The 12425-nt window shown below is 42.8% G+C and overlaps 1 protein-coding gene across 2 annotated transcripts in view; it reads left to right on the top strand.

Moving 5' to 3' along the window:
- The window catches only part of ARFGEF3 (ARFGEF family member 3), a 142357-nt gene that overhangs the window by 47826 nt on the left and 82106 nt on the right, over positions 1–12425 (top strand). For both annotated transcript variants that reach the window (XM_077486771.1, XM_077486772.1), the window contains 3 exons: positions 7220–7304; positions 7812–7916; positions 8364–8688. In XM_077486771.1, coding sequence (XP_077342897.1) covers positions 7220–7304; positions 7812–7916; positions 8364–8688 — 515 coding nt within the window. The remainder of the gene's footprint in view (positions 1–7219; positions 7305–7811; positions 7917–8363; positions 8689–12425) is intronic.

The following is a 12425-nucleotide window of genomic DNA, read 5'->3' as shown; positions in this document are numbered from 1 at the left end:
CGAGATTTTCCTTGCCTGCCGCAAGATGTCCTGGACCCCAGGGTATTTGACAAGGAATCGCTGCACGACCAAGTTTAAGACGTGTGCCATGCATGGCACGTGCGTAATTTTTGCCCTGTTTCAATGCGCTAAGCAGATTGGCACCGTTGTCGCACACCACTTTACCAACTGTCAAATTGAGCGGTGTTAGCCACTGATCTGCCTTTGAACGCAAAGCTGAAAGGAGTGCCGGGCCAGTGTGGCTCTTGGCTTCCAAGCACAACAGACGCAGCACGGCATGGCAACGTCTCACCTGGTATGTCGAATAGGTTCTGGGGAGCTTGGGCGGCGCAGCGGAAGAGACGCTAGCAGCGGAAAAGGAGGAGTCAGCCGAGGAGGAGAGGGAGGAGGATGGAGGAGGAGGAGGAGAAGAAGAGCCAGGCCTGCATGCAATCCGTGGCGGTAAAACCAAATCTACACGGGTGCCATGGGTTACATGCTTGACGGCCGTCAGAAGGTTCACCCAGTGGGCAGTAAAAGTGATATACCTTCCCTGCCCGTGTTTGCTAGACCACGTGTCTGTGATCAGATGTATCTTGGCACCGACACTGTGTGCCAGAGATACATTCACTTGCCGCTGAACATGGCCATATAGCTCTGGGATGCCCTTCTGTGAGAAATACTTCCTTCCTGGGATCTTCCATTGTGGTGTTCCAATGGCCACAAATTTGAGAAAGGCCTCCGAGTCCACCAGTTTATATGGCAGTAGTTGGCGGGCTATGAGTTCTGACAAGCCAGCCGTCAACCGTTGGGCAAGAGGGTTATCCGGCGTCATCATTTTTTTACGCTCGAACATTAGGCCCACGGAAGCCTGCCTTTTTTCAGAAAAAAGTGAGCTTGGCGTGATGGAAGGTGAAGTGGAGGACAATTGTGAGGAGAGAGGAGAAGGAGAAGTAGAAGACTAGGCTGGACGGTGAGAGCCTGGAGTGTGGCTTTGTGTGTTCCGTTGCTCCCACTGGGCTCGGTGATGGCTGCTCATGTGCCTTCTTAAGGCGGTCGTCCCTAGGTGAGTGTTGGGCTTACCGCGACTAATGCGTTGACTGCAAAGATTGCAGATGGCAACGCTATTGTCAGCAGCGGACACGTTAAAAGAAGCCCACACTGCGGAGCCATGTGCCGGTGTCCTGGGAGCGCCAGATGTGACCGTACATGGTCGATGACTCGCTCCTGATACATTTGCAGTCTGCTTTGTCCCTCCTGTGCAATGTAAGTTATTCCTGCTTCTCCTCCCTATCTACTGGTCCATATCTCCCTCTGAACTCCCCTCCTCTTCCTCTCTTGTGGGCACCCACGTGACATCACTAGACACGTCATCATCAAGGTCACCTTCCCCACCGCTATAAGTAGAGATCTCGGAGTAGGCAGCAACAGCGGGGACCAACCTCCTCCTTGGGCTGATCTGGGTACTGTCGTCAGACTGCTGAGTAGCGGTTGGTGCTACCTCCTCTTCCTGATCCAATACCAAGAGTGGCTGCGCATCAGAAATTTCTTGATATGGATCGGAAAATAATTCCTGTGACTCAAGCGGAAGGTAGGTGGTGGTGTTGGTGGTAGTGTCTTTGGGGGTGCACATAGCAGAGAGTGAAGAAGAGGGTGCAGATCGAGAGGATGAGGAGGGTGCAGAAGAGTAAGGCTGAGTGAGCCACTCAACCAAGTCTGGTGTGTCCTTTAAATGAATTGAACGCACCTTCTGCAACTTTCTACTTTGGCTCAAGCCTGTTGCTCCTGCCCTACCCCTACCACCCCTGCGGAAGGGCCTGCCTCTTCCTCTGCCTGTCATTTTTTAAATGACCCTGTGACAAAACTCTCAGTCCCTATACTGATGGACTGCTGCAGTATAGGGGCAGCGGTCAGCAGTAGTGCACCTCAACCCTATGTATTGTGGACCTATACCAGTCCTTATGGAATAGCAGACTGTACCTCACTCAACCCTATGTACTGTAGCACCCTAGACCTTACCAGTCCTTATAAGGACCTTTGTGGAACAAGTAGGTTGTGAATGATTAGCAGACTGCAGCAGAAGGGCAGCAGTCAAGTATAATATTCTTTCTATATATGGAAGAAAGAATATTATATGTGTACAAGCCTATTACCATACCAGTCCTGAAAAGAACCTTTGTGGACCTAATAGTAACAGCTACTGATTAAACTGACTGTCCCTCACTGCCTCACACACAGCTTCCTGCCTGTCCCTATATAAACTGACAAAACAGAGGCTGCTGGAACAATAACTTGAATTGCACTTTTGTGGACCTAATAGTAACAGCTAATGATTACATTGACTGTCCCTGCAGCACACAGCGTCCTGTCCCTTTCTCTACACTGACAAAAGACACTCGAGCTGCTGCAACAATCACTAGCACAGCACTGCCTCAAACCTATATCCTGAACTATACCTAACACCTATACCATGATACCAGTCCTTAAAAGAACTTTTGTGGACCTAATAAATAGCGATTTGGGTCACAGAAGTCTCTCCCTGCTCCACACAGCAACCTCTCCCTATAGTGACAGAAGAAAGAATGTAAAATGGCTGCCGGATCGGGTCTATTTATAAGTTAGGGGGAATGTCCAAGTGTCCATGTGCTGTAATGTCTCAATTGGCTGTCCTTTACCCCATGATGGATGTGTCATCATAGGTCAAAGTTCTTTTACACAGTAAACACGGAAGTCCGCCGGGCGAACGGCGGCAATAGTCCGCCGATTGGGCGGACGGCGAACAGCCGAAATTCGCAGCGAAACGACCGCCGGGCGAACCGTTCGGCCATCCCTAGTCAATTCACGCTTTAATTTATCCAGCACAACAAATGTCTTTACGTGCTCAGGGTACAGTACGTTCAGCACAACTCCACACTGTTGGCATGTGTCCACCACTCTGTTAACTCCATAGATGGAGCACACTTTTCCAGTTTTCTCTCTCCCCTAGTCCTTTTGAAGAAGATTACCTGGATCTTTCATCACCAATGAATATCATGGGGTGGACTGGTACAGTGTGATAGATGGGGAACCCACCCACTCTTTCCCTGGCCAGACTCCAAAGAATCCAGGTTCCTTTGAAGACGTTTACCACACAAAACCTTCTGAACCTAGGTGGCAAATACATGTCATGTAGACCCATACCCTGGACGCTGAGGCTGTTTATCACTTAATAAATATTTTGGACAGTTGAATATATGTAGTCTACTTCCATATGGCTGTCTCCGCCCTTATCATACATGCACAGCAATAAATAAATTCATATTCACTTAAATTCATGATATTAATAAAAAAATTCAAATGCACAATAGAATTATATCTAAAAAATATATATTTAAAAAAAAAAAAAAAAGTAATTTTCAGTTTCGGTTTCAGCACCAAAATTTCCATTCGGTGCACCTCTTGTACTGCAAAAACACCTTCTGAAAATGCAGGATGCAATTGCCCAAAAATGGAAACCAAAAATCACAATTCTATATAAAAATTATTAATATATTTTTTTAAATTGTATTATATTCAACTTTTTTAATTAACATAATTTAAATGAATATGAATTTGTCAGCCATTATCGGCACCTTTAGCGCAAGAAAAGCTCAAGAAAAATGCACCCCTTTAAATTCTATGTACAATGGTGCTCATAAGTTTACAAACCCTGGCAGAATTTATGATTTCTTGGTAATTTTTCAGAGAAGATGAATAACAAACTTTTCTTTTATTATCAATCAACTGTGTTTACACTATTTAAATCATAATCACAACAGAATCTACCCAAATGATCCTGATCAAAAGTTTACATACCCCAGTTCTTAATACTGTGTATTGCCCCCTTTAACATCAATGACAGCTTGAAGTCTTTTGTGGTATATGTGGATGAGGCTCTTTACCTTCTCAGAGGGTAAAGCTGCCCATTCCTCTTGGCAAAAAGCATCCAGTTCCTGCAAATTCTTGGGCTGTCTTGCATGAACTGCACGTTTGAGATCTCGCCAGAGTGGCTCAATGATATTGAGGTCAGGAGACTGAGATGGCCACTCCAGAACCTTCCCTCCTTTTTTTGCTGTAGTCCATGACAGGTCAACTTGGCCTTGTGTTTTGGGTCATTGCCATGTTGGAATGTCCAAGTACGTCCCATGCCCAGCTTCCTGGCTGATGAATGCAAATGTTCCTCCAGTATTTTTTGATAACATACTGCATTCATCTTGCCATCAATTTTGACCACATTTCCTGTGCCTTTTGTAGCTCACACATTCTCAAAACATCAGCAATCCACCTCTGTGTTTCACAGTCAGAATGGTTTCATCATTAGGCCTTGTTGACTCCTCTCCAAATTTAGTGTTTATGGTTGTGGCCAAAAACCTCAATTTTGGTCTCCTCACTCCAAATGACTTTGTGCCAGAAGGTTTGAGACTTGTCTCTGTTCTATTTGACGTATTGTAAGCAGGATACTTTGTGGCATTTGCGTATTAATGGCTTTCTTCTGGCGACTTGACCATGTAGCCCATCTTTCTTCAAGTGCCTCCTTATTGTGCATCTTTGAACAACCACGCCACAAGTTTTCAGAGAGTCCTGTATTTCACCTGAAATTGTTTGTGGGGTTTTCCTTGCATCCCAAACAATTTTTTTCCTGGCAGTTGTGGCTGAAATTTTAGTTGGTCTACCTGATTTGGTTTCAACAGAACCCCTCATTTTCCACTTCTGGATTAGAATTTGAATGCTGATTGGCATTCTCAATTCCTTGACTATCTTTTTATATCCCTTTCCTGTTTTATACAGTTCAACTACCTTTTCCCTCATATCCTTTGACAATTCTTTTGCTTTCCCCATGACTGAGAATCCAGAGACATCAGTGCAGCACTGGATGAAAGATGCAAGGGTCTGTCAGGAGTCCAGAAACCCATTGACCTTTTATACACACACACTGATTACAAGCAAGCAGATCACAGGTGAAGATGGTTTCCTTTTAATATCCATTCAAACCCCTTTGTGTTAACTTGTGTGTGTATATTATCAGGCCAAAATCACCAGAGTATGTAAACTTTTTTGATCAGGGTAATTTGGGTAGATTCTGTTGTAATTATGATTTAAAAAGAGTAAACACAGTTGATTGATAATAAATGGCTTTAGCCAAACACTAACCATAAGTGAAAAATGTTTTTGTGTTTATCATTCATATTCTCTGAAAAATGGCCAAGAAATCATAAATGCTGCCAGGGTATGTAAACTTTTATGAGCATAACTGTATATCTTCACACTGGTCCGTTATACTTCAATTGCGGTGTTAAAAATCCTGCTTGCTGCATTTTTGGTAAGTTAAAAAAATAAAAAAAAATTAAAATAAAAGCACACACCAAAAGCGCACCTCCCTGTTGAAATGCATTGCAAACTCAGTAGTCACATGACCTATGAAAAACAAAAGATAAGCACAGTAAAATTATGAAAAAATTGCATGGTGTGCATTTTTAGGTAGCCATTATCGACACCTTTTTCTCTTATCGGCAAAATGCCGATAGCACCATTTTTGGCCGATATGTTTTGGCGGCTAAAATTTTGATGCATCTCTAAGAATCTATGGGGCCAAAGCAGGTCCCCTTGAGAATAATTACAAAGGCAGAGGAAGATGCAAAAAGGCTTAAAGAGCATCACCTGCCGACCTCTGCACATTTCAGATCCTCACCCATCCAATCCAGGGTTGACCCACTGAGATCATGTCATGCCCGGCCACAGCTCCGGCCCGCGCCGCCATGTTCTATCTGATGTCATCATGAGGCCCACCGACTCTTCCGGGTTCAGCAGGCGAGTCTCTCAATGATGCGCCGATAGGCCCGTCCCCTCCTCCTGTTCTTCAATGAAAGCCTATGCCTGATGGAATATGTTACTTGCATATCCTGGAATGCACTGCAGGCAGTGCGCACGTCATTTGCCTAAGGCAAGTGATGTGCATGGGGAGGCAGGGTGGACTTTCAAGAGGAAAAAAATCTTGTAAACAAAAGAAGAAAAATGCCCTATTCCACCAGAGGAAGGGTGGGGAGGTGGGATCTTCCTCGGGAGGGTGAAGGTTTGCTTCTCGTCTATGGAGCGACGGATGTCAGCGGTGACATGTCCGCTGACATCCGACCCGGTCCGATCTGCTAAAATCAGACGGATGGCCCTATGTTCACATCAGTCCCTATCGGATCGGGTGAGATCTAATGAAAACGGACATGCTGTCTGTTTTCATCCGATTTCTCCATAGAAACTAGTGGTGCTTGACAAGTCCCTCCCGCTCAGTGAGCAGAGAGGGACCTACCATCCGCCGGTTCAGCGGAGCTCAAAGGAGAGATCTCCCGCTGAGCTGGCGGACTCCAAAGCAGGGGATCCGCCTCGTGAGAATGAGGCCTTACATGCCCAGATTAGGGTGGTCTAAATTTGTTTATCTATACTGATATTAAAGTAGAACTATAGGCAAAACTTTTTTTTTAATTTTTAATTTTTTTTATTTTTTTTTGCCATCTGTGTCCCATTGCGGACATTTCCCTTCACTTACTGTCCCATAGCCGTACAGGAAGTGAGAGGAAATCCCTGCAAATGAAGGGAATTCCTTGGGGACCCCCAGGTCACAGGAACTAGTGTCCCCATTAGAGGATTTCCCCTCTAGTACTTTTCTGGGGACAACCTAAAATATGGCATTTTCTTTTACTTTCACTTTCAATGATAATGGTAAACGGGACAAATAGAGAGGGCGAATCTCCTTAAGGCTACTTTCGCACTGAAAGCGCTGCTCGTTTTAGCAGCACTTAACCGCTGTTTAAGTGGTGCTTTTGTGGCACTTTTTGGCCAATAACTGGGTGCTTTTAACCCCAAATAAGGGGTGAAAAACTCCTTTGTTGTGGCAATTCGGAAGCGCTTTTCACGTGCTTCAGAAGCGCTGCCCAATCATTGCAATGGGCAGGAGCGTTTTGGGAGCACTGTATACAGCGCTCCCAAACCACCCCAGAGTTGCTGCTTGCAGGACTTTTTTTGACATCCTGCCAAAATATAAATGTCCAAACAAAAGTCTGTTAAAAGTCTGTTAAGAAGGGCAAGCACTTTAATTCTAAGTATTTACATTTATATAATCTCTATCTATCTATCTGGGCAGCAACAATTTCTCTAAAATGTATCTATTTTCTTCTGCTTTTTACTTTTTTGTCTAATCTAATTTACTCTTTCATTTTTCATCTGTTAATAGAATCTGGTCCATCCGTTGAGTCACTATGTGATGATGTTGTATCTGTGCTCACTGTACTGTGTGACAAACTGCAGGCTGTTGTTAAGTAAGTATTGTGGGACTTCTTTTTTTTTTTTTTAGTTTAAAATAATGGTTTTGATTGCTTATAGCAGTAAGGCTACATTTGCATCTGAGCGTAGCATTGCTTTGCATTTTTGCGCAGCAGCCCTTTGGCTTAAATGGGTTACCTGTCGCGAAAAACACACTAAAGAAGCTCAAGTATCACATTTTTGCCCCTGAGCTACAGTGCCCTGAAAAAGTATTTATACCCCTTCAAAATTTTGCACAATTTGTCACTTTAAAAAACCCAATAAAATACATTTACATTTTGGGTTGTATGTGATAGACCAACACAAAGGTGGCACATAATTGTGAAGTAGAAGGAAAATAATAAATGGATTACCTTTTTTTTTTTTTTTTTTTTTTTTTTTTTTTTTTTACAAATAGCCTATAGCAATTGAATGTTAATGTATGGTAATTGTATGTTAATGTGTGGTAATTGTGCATGTATAGGTATGAATCGGCTCTTTAATCATTTTTGTTTATTTTACAGTGAAAATCACCCATTGCAGCTCCTGTATCTAGAATGTATACTGTCAATGCTCAGCAGTTCATCTCCTGCTTTGAATGTACACAAAGGATTTATGGATCTTATATGGTAGGTGACAGTATTAGCATGAAGTTATTGTATTTCTGGTGATTGTTGTTGTGATTACTTTTTTTGTTCACGTTCTCTTCATTATAAGAGGAGGAGCAAGTAAATCGGGCATTGCTGATATAGTACGGTAAAAGTGCTTAATCATAGAATAACTTCTTTGTGTGAAATGTGTTAACTGTACGTCAAGTCCCTGTGTGGTTTGTCCCATACTTGAGGAATAAAGGACTTTTATTGGATCGTATCAGCAATGTGCGGCTATTTATTTACTTCTTCTCTGGTCCTACACGGTGGCGAGCCGGGTCCTGCCCCTCTCTATGATCTTTGTTAGTATCTACACCTGAGGGGTATATTGCTCTTTCTTGTCTTCTTTATGATCATTATTTTTTGATCCTCCTTTTTTAGTGCTTTTATAAAGGGTGATTTACTTTTTTATTTGTTTCTCTGCAGGAAACAGCTGTGCCCCGCTCTTGTGGTGATCCTTGGCAACCCAGTCCATGACAAAACTATAACTTCTGCACATAATAACATCTGTGTAGATTCCGACTGTCACTCGACAGGTGTAGCAGATCAGGGTCGGGGATCAGCATGTTCATCTACAGCACCAGCTCTCAGTGGCCCAGTTGCAAGGACTATTTATTACATTGCGGCAGAGTTAGTTCGACTTATGGGCACAGTTGAATCTATGAGGCCAGTCTTGCAGTCACTCTACCATCGCATTCTGCTGTATGCTCCTCCACAAAATCGTGTTGAAGCCATTAAAATCATGAAAGAGGTTAGTGAAACCCTGAAGATCTGTTCAATACATTCTGTCTGTTAAAAGGCCAACTCAAACTGACATTTTACTACACCAGCTGATTGACTTTCCCAGCGTGATAGCTTATATCTTCAGTGGCCACAGAAAAGCCAATGTAGCACCAATATTTAAAAAGGGGCCAAAATACATCCCTGGGAATGACAGACCAGTTGGCCTAACATAACTTTTAACCCCCGCTAGCGGCTGAAAAAGGGTTAAAAGTGCCCACTGCATCGGAGCTTTGGCGGCGCTGCCCATTTACCAATTTTACCGCCAACGCACCAGCGCCTCAATGTGAAAGTGCCCTTAGGACTTTCATTCTTGGAGACTTTTTGCCATGGCTTGCTTGCAAATGTCAATTTTCCCTTCCCCTCTCTGCTGTAGACATACCGTATTTGCCGGCGTATAAGGCGACTGGGTGTATAAGACGACATCCTATTATTTTTCCAGTGAAAACATTAGGGCTATATTTGCCGTATAAGAAACCCCCCCCCCCCCCCTTACGAGAAAACACCATTTAAAAAAAAACATCAGAAACATAAAAAAAATCAGATTTAACATCAGATTTGATTTAGTTATGGTCATTTTAATTAAAATGGTTATAACTTACTGGTACCTAAAATCTTTCAAAATCCTCATCATGTTCATCCTCTGACATAAGTTCGTCAATGACATCTTGTATTACATTTGTCAGTCATCATATGGATCTAATTCCGAATCATATGGTGTGGCTTCAGCTTCGGCTTCCCCTTCATCTTGCCACAAGTAGTCGTCCTCCATACCATCCAATGAATTTGATATGCCATACTTCTTGAAAGACTTGATTACTTTTTCTGTATCAATATCATTCCAGGCTTTTATAGTTGCCCAAAAACTTCCAACTGTCGAAACATCCTCTTTTTGTGAATGACTTTTCGCCGCTAACCATCCACTCATTCCACTGCTTTACGAATGCGATCTTTAAATGGCTTGTTTAGGCACGCAACCAGTGGCTGTACCAATGATGTCAATCCTGCAGGAATAACCACCACATCTGTATTTATTCTTGTCAGCCTTTCCTTTGTGATGGAAGTTAAATGAGCCCTGAACATATCCCACACCAGTAGGCTACGTTCTCGAAGAAAGTCCACCTGGTCGCCTACTCCATATATTTTCAAGCCACAGCTTTACCCCTTTTTCATCCATCCAGTCTTTTTTTCATGTACATGTACAAAAACTCCAACAAGGAACTTGATTTTCGGCATTGTTTCTCTTTTAAAAATAATCATTGGTCTTTAGAGCCATCCACTGTACATGCTAGTACCACTGTAAAACTGGAATTCTCATGTCCTGTTTTAATTAACATGGTTTTTGCACCTTTTGAATTGACTGTTTTATTTCCAACCATTTTGAAATTCATAGGCGTTTCATCCATATTTCTGATGTGACTTGACACATAGCCATGTTTCTTGTGCTGTTTTATTACATATTGATGGAAATTACTTACTTTGCCATCGAGATCTGGATGTAGTTGTTTTGCAGTTTTGGTCTTTTGCCTCAATACCAGATCATGCCTTTTCAAGAACCTAGTACATCAGGATATAGTGGCCTTAAATCCTTTGCTGTGATCTGGGTTAGATTTGGCCCCTGAAGTGCAAAAATACGTATTTTGTTTTGTGTCACTAAAAAACCATTGTGACGATACTCATGCAAAATGTCTGCTACATACTTTTCAAGTTCTGGCCAATGTGGGGTGCCTCCTCTTAATGCATACTTACCCCTTTGCTTTCCAGTCTCGGACCATCTTTTCTGTTACTCCATTTTATCTTGCAGCAGCGCAGTTATTATGTTCCTTGGCAAAGTTTACAACTTTGAGCTTGAAACTGGCTTCATGTTTCCTTCTTCTTCCTGGAGCCATGATGGGGTCTTGTCTATCAGCCATTTCACACTAATCTGTAATTTGTCCAGTATTGTAATCTGTCAGGTATTACCACTGTATTACCACTGTTATGAAATCAAAAAGGAAACTGGTGAACTACAAGTCCCAGAGATCCCACAATTGATAGGCAGCAACAGTGGCCAGTGAATCCTCTCCTCCAAAGCACCAGAAATCATAACCATATGAAAAGGACATCTGGAGATTGATGTGCGGTAATGCTGCACGTGCAGTAGCGCCAGGTACAGTGCAGAATACAGTATACACCGCTCAGCCAATCATGGCGAGCGATATATATTCTATTAATGAATACAAAGCCTGCTTGGATTGGCAGAGGCTGTAACATCAGCCCGCACCTCTCTGACTCTCAAAGCCAATCCAAGCAGGCTACTGTATCTAGCCAGCTTGGATTGACAGTGGTTGTTACTCCAATCCAAGCATGCTCTATATTCATTAATAGAATATATTGCTTGGGATTGGCTCAGCGGTGTATACTGTATGCATACAGTATTACCGCACATTCAGCGAGCATCCGGCGGGCTGACATCCAGGCTAGCGTATAAGATGACCCCCGCTTTTTGCCCATTTTTTTTAAGTGTAAAAGGTCTTATATGCCAGAAAATACAGTATTTATTACCTTTTTGTTTCAGTGGCAGCTTCTGGGCTTCATGACATTGTGTAACCACAGCCATTTTTTACTGGCCTGGCTGTCTTTAGGGGCTATGGCCAGTGACTGGCCATATCAGTAGTGATCTGCATGCTAATGCAAACTGCCCAGTTACATAGTTGGTAAGGTTAAAAAAGGCACAAAGGTGCAATTAGTGTGGCTAAGATAGAACACTTAAGACACATAGCGGAGGATAGTAAAAAAAAATCCCAAGAAATTATGGGATGGCATTAAGATGGCAAAAAAAAAATCCCAAGAATGTATGTAAACAGTAAAAAAGGAGGACAGACCATATTGTCCCCATAAAGAATGAGGAAAGACATCTGGTTACAAAGGATGGGGATATTGCAAAGGATTTAAATATATTCTTCTCTTCAGCCTTCAAGAGGGAGTCGGGGGGGGGGGGGGGGGGGCTTCAGTAACCAAAAAAGCAGTGTTTAGCCTCGTGACACATCACTGGAAGCCCCCCATGGCTAACAGAGGACAGAATTAGACTTGGGAAACATTAATAAATCGCTGGGACCGGATGGCTTGCACACGAGGGTACTTCGCAAACTCAGTCAAGTAATAGCAAGACCATTATTCCTAATTTTTACTGACTGGAATGGTACCAACGGATTGGAGAAAAGCCAATGTAGCACCAATATTTAAAAAGGGGCCAAAATACATCCCTGGGAATGACAGACCAGTTAGCCTAACATAAATAGTATGAAAGCTCTTGGAGGGGATGATAAGGGACTATATACAAGATTTTAGTAATGAAAACTGTATCATTAGCAGCAATTAGCATGGATTTGTGAAGAATCGTTCTTGCCAAACCAATCTATTAACCTTCTATGAGGAGGTGAGTTGCAATCTAGATAAAGGAAGGCCCGTAGATATGGTGTATTTTGGATTTTGCAAAAGCATTTGACACCGTTCCCCATAAATGTTTACTGTACAAAATAAGGTCTGTTGTCATGGACCATAGGGTGAGTACATGGATTGAGGGCAAGTTCAGAGAGCTTAGACAATTAAATGGGGAATACTCAGCATGGTCAGGGATGGGTAGTGGGATCCCACAGGGTTCTGTCCTGGGACCAATCCTATTTAATTTGTTCATAAACGACCTGGAGGATGGGGTAAACCATTCAA

This window comes from Lithobates pipiens, unplaced genomic scaffold, assembly GCF_037356315.1.
Source record: "Lithobates pipiens isolate NorthernLeopardFrog02 unplaced genomic scaffold, aLitPip1_a1.2 Scaffold_18, whole genome shotgun sequence".
In the NCBI taxonomy this organism is placed as follows: domain Eukaryota; kingdom Metazoa; phylum Chordata; class Amphibia; order Anura; family Ranidae; genus Lithobates; species Lithobates pipiens.
The sequence above is the reverse complement of the archived record's forward strand: the minus strand, read 5'-3'. Positions and strand labels throughout refer to the sequence as shown.